This window comes from Apostichopus japonicus, chromosome 19, assembly GCF_037975245.1.
Source record: "Apostichopus japonicus isolate 1M-3 chromosome 19, ASM3797524v1, whole genome shotgun sequence".
Lineage (NCBI taxonomy): Eukaryota > Metazoa > Echinodermata > Holothuroidea > Aspidochirotida > Stichopodidae > Apostichopus > Apostichopus japonicus.
In genome coordinates, this window is record NC_092579.1 from 1,512,948 (window position 1) to 1,527,422 (window position 14,475).

The 14,475-nt window shown below is 36.2% G+C and overlaps 1 protein-coding gene across 2 annotated transcripts in view; it reads right to left on the minus strand.

Annotated features, from left to right (window-relative positions):
- Positions 1–706: 706 nt before the first annotated feature.
- LOC139959618 (DNA-directed RNA polymerase III subunit RPC5-like) overlaps positions 707–14,475 on the minus strand; it is a 34,258-nt gene continuing 20,489 nt past the window's right edge. For both annotated transcript variants that reach the window (XM_071957371.1, XM_071957372.1), the window contains 2 exons: positions 12,781–12,906; positions 707–5,398 (listed from right to left, as the gene is read on the minus strand). In XM_071957371.1, the coding sequence (XP_071813472.1) occupies positions 5,339–5,398; positions 12,781–12,906 (186 nt within the window). In that variant the 3' untranslated portion in view covers positions 707–5,338. The remainder of the gene's footprint in view (positions 5,399–12,780; positions 12,907–14,475) is intronic.

Sequence of the window (14,475 nt, forward strand, 5' to 3'; positions counted from 1 at the left end):
ACAGTATCATGTATGCGATACCATAGGGGTGACTAATCTTTATAGAAATCGCAAGAGTTTATTGAAGTTCCAATGAAAGGGAAGTTTAGTCTCAAATGATCCAGAATTTATCTGAATCCGTCAAGATACTTTCCCGCAGACATTCATAATGTGTTATGTACATGGAGGACGTTCGGGTGGGGTAAGGTTGGGTGGGTTGGAATTGGGTGCAGGTTGAGGGGTAGACCTTTTTCAGAAACGGTTCGATCGAAGTACTACCACTAGCTGTGAAAACGTTTAGGCTACAATGATCATTAAAATATTCTCCAAGTATTATGTGTGTACCATGCCGAGGGGTGGGGGTGGGTGGGATGGGGGTAGGGAGCAGGTACAAACAGTCGGGGAAGGAGATCCATCGATCGTTGATGCACCTTGGGTCATCAGAAGAGAGATCAAGAACAAAACAATCTTGCTGTAAGGGTACTTTTACACTTTTGTGGCGATTTGCCGTGAAGGATTGTCTTTTTGTTTTGTTTACAGTTATGGTCAACTGAATTACTCACGTACTCTAATGTTAAATGATAGGACCAAAATATCAATTTTATATATATTGTTAGGACATATCGTGAAAATTATGATATTATCCTGATGGCTTTACCAAGGCTAGATTTGGATATCATAGAGGAAAATGGAAGAATTTGTAACAATGACAAGAGAATTCAAGATATGAAGAATATCATACTATGTATTTCATATGACCTTTGCCATTCTGTTCGGTCACATTCGTTTTATACATATGTAAACGAGTGTCCAACATAATTATTAAAGGTGATCAGTATGGCCTTAATTATTCTAGAAAAAGTCAAATTATGGTCGCTCAGTTTCAAGACTTCTTCAATATAGCTTTGTACTGACACAATGAAAGCATGTACCCTAACTGTGTCATCGACTTGTCTAGTGTATCCCTTCTCTGTGTACTTTGTGGAAAATCGGTAAAACTTTACCATTTTAAATTTGGAGGTACTAATGGAGGTCTTTTGACCGAGGCTTCTTGATTTTTATATCAGAATGTCGGAAGAATGATAAAATCTGCATTGTTTATTAAAGTAATATCAAGGTTATAAAACTTAGATTAATTTGTTTTGTTTGTAAAATTCATTCATTTTAATGAAAATTAAAAAGAGGGTAAATACTTAAAGTGGCTCTTGCTACAGTTTTGCAGTGAATTTGTAACTCTATCCAACTTATACATGATTGTTCGAACAACTTTGACATACTTGTTGACTGTCCAGTTGAGGATAAAACCTTATACAAGAGAAACCTCTTAACGATGATGTAATGGAGGCCGCCCATATGGGTAGGTGAAACATCCGCTTACTCTTTTATCTCGAAATCAAGTGAAGAAATGTCATTTGCGTAAGGAAACTTCCAAAGAGATAAAGCACCTTATTGCTGCCCCTTTGACACTCCTATTAACGATAATTGTGCGCAGCTTGCGTCAAGAGAGGAAGGGAAAGGATATCCAGTACGGTAAGCCTTTTCCGATCTAACTCATCAAATATTCACAACAACTCCGTTTCTTGCTAATTCCAGGTGAAATCACTTTGTTTTTTCAACAAGATCTGATACTCATTCAGGAAAATAAATCAATCCTAAACTTAAACAAATCCCCAAAACAGTAGAAATATTTGTCTATAAATTTTCAAAGCAATTTCAACAACTCGCAGAAGTAGCTCTCAGGGAAAGGATTGTGAACAAAGTTTCAACCAATTCTGCATATTTTCTCTTCCCCCTCCCCCCCCTCAAAAAAAAAAATTGCTAAAGTGGAGCAAAGCAATAACAATACACTGCTCACTTGTTCTGAATAGAATTATTTTCCACTTTGTGCAATTTTTGAACTTCAAAGACGGTTCTAAGATTATAACAGACAATCTCCAATTTCATGGCAAGTGTTTTCTTTTACATATAAATTCCCTTTGTGTCTTTGAGTCGACCGAAGTATTTCCCAAAAGAAGGTTTTCTCTTCCATCAAACCAAGACGTCATGGTTTTCCTATTCTTCAATTTTTTTCCTTCACCAAAATGAAGACTAATGAGCGAAATGACTAATTAATGATTTCGTGCAGATTGTCATAAATGTCAATGCCCAGACACTTCTTCATCTTAGCGCCATAATTGCGAATAATCTTAAACCAAATCAGAAAGATTTACCTCCTCTTCTTCATAGTTGGAAGTGAAAGTTCTCTAATTTGTGTCTGCACGGTTATTATGTACGGTGGCTCTGAAGGGACAAACTAGAGGCAGATTGACTGTGCCATGATAACATCGCATCTCAACAATTTTATCCTTTTTGTCATGATGTCATTTTTAGTGTTACTTTGACAAGACTAAACAATACCATGTTTAGATGTGTTGTAAAGTTTAGTATATAACAAAGCATCTTGACCACTAAACAATTATTGTTCAAATGTTAGTAGTTCTAGGTTAACAAGTCAACAGATATTTTAAATGTTTTGGCATATTATCAGTTTGACCATATCTTAATTCCCTGAGATAATGCAGCAACTTCATAATTGGGCAAAGTTAATCCAGATATGTAAATAAACAATGTGATATATAAATATATTATGTAAAGGTCAGCAACTTGAAATAAATATACAAACTTGTTGTTATACTTACACGGTAATTCTACTACCTGAATGTCCCTTCAGGACCACCGTAGTTATGAGATAAGGTGTTTATATAGCGCATGATATATCAAATTATTCAAACTCAACATATGAGCCAGCTCAAACTGAAACTACACAACTGCCTCTTCAAAACGACAATACAACAATATTTCCCTCTTAGTCTTGTTTTTTTCTTTTTGGCAAAAACTCAATAAAAGTTAGTAATTTGATATTGAGCTGTATAATCATGGAACAGGATGATTGGATATAAGGAAAGAACGATTCAATCCCGTCCTTTATACAGTTTCAAAAAAATAGTGAAAACTCATACTAATTATCAAGCTGCCAGCATGATCATAAATTTCAGTTTAATGTTTAACTCATCAAGTTAGATACTCAATACTAAGATATACTGCTGAAGTACCTAGAGGAAGCTAGAAACAGACCAAGGACTGGTTTTGGCAAAATGCAATCCAGTTACACTCAATTATTTTAAGAAAGCAATGACATTTTTTCAATAACTTTCAACAGTTGTCTCTCTATATTAATTAGCAATCTATGGTGCTGGAAGTTATATTAGACAACTGTACAGAAGTCCCCTCATCCCCCTCTTCCACCCCCCCCCCCCGTGTGCCCTTCACAAACTGGTTTGAAGGTGTTCTTAATCTACCAAAACGAAACAGCAACAGAGAATTCACTAATGGGCATCGAAATATCAAATGCAAGTTTGAACTGAACTTATTGTTACACAAACTTCAGTTTGACCACTGATAACCTTTCAACTCAAAAAACTAAAATAAAATAATAATTGGCAAATAAGAGCTCAACGAAAGGTATCTGTATTGGAAGGAGTCCAGGAGACTCACCAAAGCTAAGCATATTGAATTGGTTTGCTTTACAAGGTTTTCAGAATTTGATCATGACCTTTGGCCTCCACCAAATCATGAACCAACAAGAATTCATCAAAGATGTAGGTATCTATACATACCACATACTGTATAAGATTCTCTGAAATTGGACTCACTGACTGAATCAGTTATAAAGCTTTCATAGATCTTGCCTTCTGTTGAAGATTTCAAATGACCATTGACCTCCTACAAAACTTCCTACTTATTATTAAGGGGCACCTGAGGTATCACCGACTACTGTAAGACATTCATCAAAGCTACAGTTATTGAGTAAACTTTTCAATGAGTAAAGTCTTCACACGTTGGCCCCTGGTGACCCCAAAGTGAACTTCCCCAATATCAATGAGAAGAGATGAGAAAGTATTAAATTTAACTAGTTAGGAATAGAATAATGAAATAATCAAAATGCCGCAAAAGCTTATTCTTCAATTGTAGAAAAAATTACATCCTGATAATAATAGCATTCATTAATGCCAGGATATGAATTATCAAAATGAATAAATGATCTCATATTCTGCCCTCATTTCAATTATCATAAGCATTTCATCTCCGGGAGAAAATGAAATTGTTACAATATATTCGCCTCATGTTCTAACGTATGTGAGGGTTATATCTGGCAAAAATTATAACCAAACCGAAACTTCCATGCATCTTAAGAGACCTATGTTTTCATGTAGAAGTGTCAGAATATGTTCTTTTCCAATATATTTGTCACTTAAAGGACGACTTTCGGTATAAAAATTAAATTTGATATGTTGTGACCATTAATGCATACTGCTATCAGTCCAGGTTGGATTTCTATAACAATGTTAATTTTTGAAGGAATGCTGCTTTAAACAAGTGATGTTCATCAGTTAAAGTGACTGGACCATTTAGTCTATTCATAAACCTTAAGGTCACTTCCTCAGGGTTCAACACAACTCCTCGGGTAAACTAACGACTTTAATGGCCTCTTTTGTATCTATAGAATTCATTACAAATTATTCAAGGACAATTGGTACTTAATATCATTTAAGGATGCTGTGTTGTTTATATCAAGTTAAAAGGAACATGTATAGGTTGAGGTATCAAAATTTATTTTAAAAAAATGGATTAACATGAACATTTAGGTCTGCAACTGAGGTCATCAGCTCTGAAACCTTAAAGGAGCATTCCAGACTTAAAGGTGATTATATTGAAAACCTTGATAGCTATAGAAACATCAGGGCTCACTCAAAAGTTTTCTCTTTGCTTCGGCAATAACATATCAAGAATAAACTTCTGATTAACGTCAACTTTTAATTTGCAAGCAGGCAAATCAGATGCATTCCTCTTCATGTTTGCAACAAAGTAAGAGATCACAGAATGAGTGTCACCAAGATGAAACAAGTTGATTCTATAGCACAAGCATGGCTGCTCGTAGTTTGACAGCAATGCTATCGCAGACAGTACAGTAGATGAATGTATAAAACGATATTCAAACAATCCAACGAGCATGTTCTGAACAATACATCTGTAATTTTCTGAGAAATGCACAACGTTGGGATGATTCACAAAACAAAAAGATGCAGATGATAATATTATTTGTGAAAATGACACCTGTCCATTTTTCTGGGAAAGATTTCCCATAAACCTGCAATCCTTTTGTTGTAATTCTAAAGGCTTTTATTATGGTCCACATAGTACGATGTATCCTACTATAACAAGGGACTCAAGTTTCTCCACTGTAGAGGATCCAAATAGAGGACAGAACTTCTACTTTCCACTGTCAGAATTAAAAAATCGTTGGCTAGCTTGGCCAGGGTCAAGACGTCGGCATGGTTCCTTTTAAATACCAGTAGGGGGTCTTGTTGACACACATACTCTGCAAGAGAGAACCAAAAAAACAGTGATATTGATTAATTGTATGGTAAGTTTTTTGTGTCCCACAAATTTAAGGTACAATGATGTTTGTATATTTGGTCATTTGCAAACAATAGTGTTACACTTGCAGAAAATAGGAAATGTGAAGCTGTTACAACTCAAAGTGTTAACACTAGGCCTAACATTAGTATTAAACTTTGCTTCGAGGGAGGATTGTAATTGCTATTGTAGCAACCATGCCTGCTCCCATGACCACAACATGACAGCCTCTTCCCCCACCCCTCCCCCCCCCCCCTCAGACAGAGTACCTCAGCATCGACAACTTTTTAAATACAGATGGAGCTGAAGGCATTCAAGGTGACCATTGTAAAAACAGAACCAACCTCCCCCTCCCCTCCACCCTCCAGTTCCCGATTTGCAAAACCAGAAATTCCATATCTTCAGGACTCCGTTCAACTCATCTCCAAAGCAGCATTTTTTTATTCGACCAAGAAAATCTGGTTTCTGGTGACCAATGTTTTGAGTTGGGAAAATGTATGGTTTTGGTGTAGACAATCTATTAAACCACTGCATCATCTTTGGACTATGTAACTAGGTAAAATAGCCAGAGATCCTATTCATTGTAATGTGACCTGTACTACTGCTTTCAAGTATAACATGAAGGTCCTGTATGGAGTGTCTTAGAGTGGTTGTGGTGAGGACAATCTATTAAACCACTGCATGATCTTTGGACTATGTAACTAGGTAAAATAGCCAGAGATCCTATTCATTGTAATGTGACCTGTACTACTGCTTTCAAGTATAACATGAAGGTCCTGTATGGAGTGTCTTAGAGTGGTTGTGGTGAGGACAATCTATTAAACCACTGCATGATCTTTGGACTATGTAACTAGGTAAAATAGCCAGAGATCCTATTCATTGTAATGTGACCTGTACTACTGCTTTCAAGTATAACATGAAGGTCCTGTATGGAGTGTCTTAGAGTGGTTTTGGTGTAGACAATCTATTAAACCACTGCATCATCTTTGGACTATGTAACTAGGTAAAATAGCCAGAGATCCTATTCATTGTAATGTGACCTGTACTACTGCTTTCAAGTATAACATGAAGGTCCTGTATGGAGTGTCTTAGAGTGGTTGTGGTGAGGACAATCTATTAAACCACTGCATGATCTTTGGACTATGTAACTAGGTAAAATAGCCAGAGATCCTATTCATAGAGTAATGTGACCTGTACTTTATTGTCACTCTCCTCAGAAACCTCCTAATTGAGACAACATATTTATTGCCAATTGGCTCAGAGTTACTGCTTTCAAGTGCTACATGAGGGTACTGTATAGAATTTTACCAGCATTAGAATATTGCCCTTGCTGGCTGTTTAAATTGACCTTGTGATTTGTATGCTTATTTCAAGGTAATGCCAATATTTGCACATGAAAGATATCTATTAGATTATCAAATATTTCAAATTGAATGTGTACTTCATTGATTTGATTTTCATTTCTACCGATATTGTCATCTGTGCAAACAGTTGACTACAGATTAAACAAAAAAGCTTTCTTGCACCGACCAGCAGATGATCAATTGAAATATTAAATATTTGATTTGTGGAGGTTACAGCATAATTCACATAAATTAAGATGAAAAAAAAGGTAAAGTTGACAGTACTTTGTGGGTAAAGTACTTTTGGACAACTCTGCTATTTCTGCTTGAATTGATAATTTACCAAAATTATTTCGTCAATCTAGTCAGCCCAGATTCAGAAAGACTTATTTAACTAACTAAAGACAAGCTTTTAGCTCAACATGTACTACAGTTTGACTGAACTCAACTGAGCTAAATGAAAATACATTAATTTTCAATCAATAAATCAATCATCTTTTAAACGGTCCATGATAATAACATATCCAGGGCTGTAGTTTCAGTCTAGTAGATCTGCACGGTTTGAGTCTACTTCAGTCTCCAGCCAACCCGAGTCCTAGGCTAGTATGAGTCCAAAGTAGGCTGAGTCTGAGACAAGCCAAGTCCTGGTCACCAAGTCCGGGTCTGAGACAACCAGGGTCCGAGACAACCAAGGTGCAAGATCACCCAGAGTCAGAGAGCCGAGTCCTGGTCACCCAAAGTCTGAGGCAACCAGGGTCTGAGGCAACCCAGATGAGACAACCAGGCACCGAGACAAGCAGGGTCCAAAATCACCCAGAGTCCAAGACAACCTGGGGGTCTGAAACAACCAGAGTCCAAGAAAACCCGGGTCCGATAAACCCGGGTCGGAGGCAACCCAGGTCGGAGACAACCCAGGTCGGAGACAACCCGGGTCGGAGACAACTCTGGTCCAACACCACCCGGGTCCAACACCACCCGGGTCCAACACCACCCGGGTCCAACACCACCCGGGTCCAACACCACCCGGGTCCAACACCACCCGGGTCCAACACCACCCGGGTCCAACACCACCCGGGTCCAACACCACCCGGGTTGGATCCATGTATAAAAACACAGAAACAGGACTGGAGTACTACTGTCCTAGTCTATTGACTTCTAAAAGGTCAAATACGGTGAATATCTCCTTCAATCAGCCGCCCTTGTTATTTCAAGCCAGCAAATATCATACATCACCAGCAAAATGTCAATTTCCATCTTTCCTTCTGATTGCTAATATTTCATAATCTTCTTCAGTTATAAAGGGTTTTTATTGCGCCAAATTTTTAGTTTGTAGCCTCCTTTATCAAACGCTTTATTTTATTCTCTTTAAAATGAAGCATATATATCATTCATACAGTCAACTGATGCTAAATTGCAATTTTTTCAATATTATTTATCAATATTACTGAATATATAACCTTGAAAATACATTCTGATGCAGCAGAAGTATATTACGTTGAGCAGCAATTTATGAATTATGATATTAATGTAACTTGGCAACCTGCGATATTTCTGTGCTTTGCTATAAAATTCCATTTCTTTTTTAAAGCATTTGTCATAAATGATAACATCCTGTCTGCATATTTTTAATGTAATTATGAAAAGAATGAGAAATGTCAAGAATCAGTCAATGTTCTCTGACACTCAAAGAAAGTCATCCATTGCCAGAGAAGCCATTAACTTGTCAGCTCAAGAGTTCTTAAAACTTTCTTCAGGTTCTAATGACTTCATATAAATGAAAGACAATTTTTGTTTAGTAATAAAAGCTTTTTTATTCAAATATTAGTTTAAATTTTGGAAAAACAGTTCCAGAATATTTTTGTGATTGCAGAGATACTTATACTCAACAACTCAAAAAAGACTTTGAGAGAATTTGTTTTTGTCTCAGACCTCTAGATTGTGTTTGAAATGTTCATATGAGACTGAATGCTTGAAAAAGAGACCAATATTTAAGATGCTAATTTATGAAGGGAACGCATGTTCAATGTCGTACACCTGAAGAGAACAGTTTTACCCCCCTCAATTGTTGAATTTGGATTGTTTGTTCTGTCACTTTCTGGCCGATAGCTGGCTGAAATTATATTCAACCTAAACTGACAAACTACTGTAGATGACCCCAGAAATGATAGTTAAAACCCAGGAAATCTCACGGATGGAGTTTGGGTTTCCTGGGAAACATATATGTTAAGTAGCTGACTCCAAAAAGCAATTTTGAATGATTGAAATGGCAAACACAACTCTCTTTCAATAGCTTAGGACTGTCTTACTTTGACTATCTATATTCAAACTTTGTGATATGATTTCCGGTCAGAGGTCAAAGACGTGCTTAGATGACACTACAGTACCCAGTGCAGAATACATTTTTTTCCGTTCCGATGGTCCTTAGGGACCATAAGGGGGTGGAGGGGATTGGGGGAGGGTGCAGGCAACTGATACAAACAAAGTAAAAGCAACACTTGTAACACAAAAGAAAAGGTTTAACACAGCATTAATGGTTCACTGCAAAAACAAAAACAAAACGGAATATGATTGACTGAGGTTTGGACAAAAAAAGTTGTGATCATGAATATTAGAGATTTTAAATGCTCTTGAAACCTTGCTTGACACATTTTACCGGCCACTTGTTCATTCTGGACTCCCAGGACACCTGTCAATTTTGTCAAATGAAACATACCATCTATAGGGCCTATCTATTACAGGTACTGTACTGTATATTACTCTTCATATACTGTACCATGATACTTGAATAATAACTTGCTCCACACAACAGATGCCATGTCCTTTGTTAAGTATTCAGTGACTCTGGTAATAATAACCTTGATAATCTTTGTTCCTATGTCAAGCAAATGAGTTTCCTTTGTTTCATAATTAGTAAAAAGATCTCTTATCGTTTCCCTTGATGTATCGACGTCCATAGCTGACAGTATAAAAGGAAAGCAGGACAATATTGATACATTGTGGTCCACTGCCCTCTATATCTCTCAGTAGTAGCAAGTAACTGAGGCTAGCATATCAAATTACAATACTGCAATTACTATTTTGTAACTACCAAATCATATAACACTTTTTTTTTAAGTTTTAATATGTTTGTTGACGGAGCGCTCTGTATGCTTCTGTACAAATCAGCATCCAGTTTAAGATATGGCCGTACTTTATTTTAAGTTCCACTTAGTCACTGAGTCATACATACCCTGACTGTAGCAGTATACATAGTTGTCAGGGTTACGTACAGTTAGTACATACAGTACAATGATGAATATATATTCATCTTTTGGAATCCATGAAGTTATAATTTATGCGAGAGACAATTGATTTATTTTCTCTAACAAAGGTTACTATAACCATGGAAGGATTAACCAAATGAGCGGGTTATCCTTCCATGCTGCAATCCAAATCTAGTGATTATTATTGAAATATGTATCAACAAACACGATTCTTTTCTTTTTATAATATTTAATTTTGTTGTTTCCTTTCACCAATTTCTCTCCAGTATATGTTTATATTTATTATATTCAAAATGGGAAACATTCTATAAGCATTGCATTTCTTTTTTCTCCTTTTCTATGCATTTGTATAGCTTAAATATTGTATATAAATTATCATGATGAATGTTTTTTTTTTTCGTACCTGTACCTGTCTCTCTAGATTGTATTGTATATCAAAATATTCGTTTATACTTTGTTAAACATTCATGTACTGTACCATATTGCTGGAAATAAATTGTTGTCATTGTCATACTCTTTACTTTATGAAAACACACAGATGCATATCAACAAGTTGTGTATCATGTAAAAGAAAATCCATATAAGATGATTAGTGACATTAATAATTAATATTCATTATAAATTAATAATCTTGTAATATTAAGTTTATTATTATGGGACATACATATCATGTATGTAAACCTACATTAGTTACGAGAATTTGTTTTCTTTCTATTTTCAAGTTTCAATATTACAAACAGCTATAAAGTCAGCTGTATGAATGGATATTAACTTTCAATTCCACATGTAGCGATTAGAAACCACAAAAAAGACCTTGACAGCTCTAAAATATACCGCAGAAAATGTCAAGTTAACAACAAATGTTAATAGAAAGCAGTCTGACTAACCATAAATTGATTTCTAATCATCTTCATTATTATTGCTGGAAAACATTTCAATCTCTCTCCATCATAAATAACATCCAGGCAATGATGTACCAGCCAGTTAAATGACAATTTGTTGAAACCTCATCAACTAATTTGTCTTCTACTGAGCCTCCCACAGCTCCTGCAGTCATTATTGACACAGCTACTTGCATCTGGGTTTTATGAGGCAGTGATAGGTAGGTCTTTTACTTCGTCAAAAATGAAATATTGATCTTCTTTATGACACCAATCGAGTGTGTTTGCTCTATTCTCATCAGATGTACATGTTAAAGTCACTATATTCTTCCACAAACCTAGCAATACATTTTGTTTCCTTCCCTCTACTTTTCATGAACATTGCAAGTTTCAGGTAACTTATTTAGAATCCCAATCAATCTCAGAGGACTGCCATAAGACTTAATGCTTTGAATGCAATCAAATGCGTCAGAAATTGATGACAAAACCCAGAGAGACATTAAATCGATAGATGTAAAAGATTATCATCTTAGCCAGATGTTTGCACAAAACAAATCAGAAACAAGATAAGGGGGAAAAAACCCGAATGATGAACTTTTACTTACGCCAACAATCTCAGGCTTAACTTTATGCCATCATGTTTGCGTAATAAACAAGTTGGAAGAATCAATCAAAGTACATGTTATGGATGTCCAAACATGCTCTGCATTGGCGTGAAAGAAGAGAATAAACACATCCCTAATGCAACCTGAGACAGTCGCACATTCATCAAACGGTTTCCATTAGTTTGAAGTATTCTAGTTGCAAAACTGAGGTATGACACGGAAATTCTTGGTAGGGTATCAGTGCTTATGAAAGGAGGATCAATCAGTTTGTTTGTATCAATTTGCAGCCTATGAATTGATTTATTGGAAAGATAGGCACGGAGGGAAACTCTTTTTCAAACAGTAATGAAAGAGGTATCGTAATGCAAGCATCCTGGTGTAATTCCTGCTTAGTGTTTAAGAATAGAGATTAAACAAAATTAAGTGACTTTCAAGAAAACAGTTGTAATGTCATCACAGCAAGTTTATTTTATGGTATTTCTTTTAAATTTATGCCCAACGTTCTGCTTCAAAAGTTGGATGTTTTGTAATATGAGGAAACTACAGACATTGGTTTATTGTTAACGTCATATCTTTTTGGTTTTTGGTACAGTTGACAGCATAAATCCATTTCAAGGTAAAAACGGTAACTTAGTGAAAAAATAAAGCCCAAGAAAAAAGCAAAAAATTGTTATCAGAGTGCATTTATATATATATTTATATTTTATTTCAGTTTATTTTCTGGTGCAGTGCCTTCACACAAGGAAAGCAAATTACCCAAGACGCTGGTTCCGTGTTTATCAACCTTATCCTCAAAGCCAGTTTGCGGTCAATTAGCTTGCCATGTGAGTTCAGAACCCTCCAATTAAAATCTGTACCATTTTAATCCATGTCCTTGGATGCAAGTTATAAGTCTTCATCAGTGATGCACCAAGTTTAAGCTCGCTAAAAAAAACATTTCAAGCTTGCTAAAAAACATTTCAAGCTCGCTAGAAACTCAACAGAAAGTTTCCAACGTTTAATACCAGAGGCAGTGTTTACCCCCAAAAATGTTAAGTTTAGAAACTAATTGTCTCCCAAGGAAACTAATCGCTGGAATCGGGCTATAAGACAATAGCTCAGGTTGACTGCAACTGATTACTTTATTCTATAATTTAGAAGCAAACGACAAAGAGAACCATCAGCTTGGACTGTATCTAGCTTAACATCAGATTCATATATAATCCCAGCCGCAGCACGTTTTCCAGGAACATGAGAGCAAAACAGCACTCACCTTGACGATTTTATCTCGTTCATGTTTTGTGAGAGGCTCTTCTTCTAGGGTCTTTATCTGGTCTATCAGGAGTGTTCTCTTATGTCTGAAACCTTCTGTGAATAATCTTAACAACTCTGCACGGTACTGTAAATGAATAGACACATGGCAACGTCGTCGGCAAAATATTGATATAAATATAAATTAAAACCGACAAAATATTGAATTTGAGAAATGCAGGGATGCGTCAGATCTTAGTGTGAAAACCAAATCCATTTCATTTTCAGCCAAATTAATAAAAATCAAAATGGGGCTGGTGTCAAATACTGAGAGATGCACTTGAAAGATTGTTTTGAAAGTCAAATTTGTAACTGACGAGAAATGCAAGACATTAAACTGATGTACAATGAGCTCACATTACTGTGATAACTACTTGCAAAGGGAGTGTGAAACCTTTTCCTTTGCAATGATTCATGACTCCAGTTACTGAATATCCAAAGAAAGTAAATCAAATAATTTTGTTCTGTTTTAATTTTTCTCAATATAGATAATACAGTGAATTGAGTAAAGGACTGTATCAGTCATTCTACTGGGACTCTTAGTACAGGCATTGTACAAATTTATACTAAAAATACTCAAATGTTGAGCAGTTCATAAAATTCATTTCAAAATAAAAGTACAACATTAATGATGAAAGCTCAGTAATTATCTAGAACCTGATAAATAAGTTGATACTCCACTATATTTGTCAAATTTATATCACAGTCATTCAGGGATGTGCTCAGGAATATTTGAGTGCCGGGCAGATTGTGCGATCCACACCCTGGGAGAGGGATCTAATGGGTGGGGTACCCCCTCCCCACTGGACAAATTTTGCACATGAAGTATGCTTAGGTGGTGCTATTTTTCCTATTCTGTGCCATGTATTCTCCCAGATTTTGGTTATGGTAAAATTTGTTAAATTATCATCAAAAAAGTGCCGGGCAGAAATGTTTAAAATACTGTTTGTGCTGGGCGGCATTCAGAATTGCTGGGCGCAGCCGCCTGGTGCCGACCAGTGTGAGCACATCCCTGGTCATTCAAGACTGTCTTATATGCAACTTTTGAACCTGAATTACAGTAGAGCACCCAGTTGTGAGAATTTGTCTATACTGTACTCATTTCATGCTTCCAAAGCACTCATATTGAGAGCATGAGCAGTGTGAATATCAGGTTTCTATCAGATACTGGTTAGGAACTGCTTATACTGTCAGTATGAGTGCTTTGAAGCATGATATGGAAGGACAGTATAGAGTGATATTAACACTGGGGGGATGGATGGATGGATGGGTAGGTGGTTGTTTGAATGGGTGAGTGGGACGGACGGACGGATGGATGAGAAACAAGTAATCAAGTAACAATGTAATCTTATTATCAAATTTAACACTTCTAGAAAAGAACATGTGCTTTTAGGTGACCTTTTGAATCTTTCAATGCTTTTAATCTTGCTGATAAGGATAGACAGGTAGGTTCCAACCTTCTGTCCACAAGAGGGGATGGTACTAGAGATACAGGAAACAGGCAGACAAACTGATAATGAACACACGAAGGGAGGGCGCCAGACAAATAAAGCAACACAAGGAAAGGAAAGGTAAACACCAATAAACAGATAGATGGGTAGATAAATGAAATGTCTAATAAACACATGAAGACTTGGGTAGATAAATGAAATGTCTA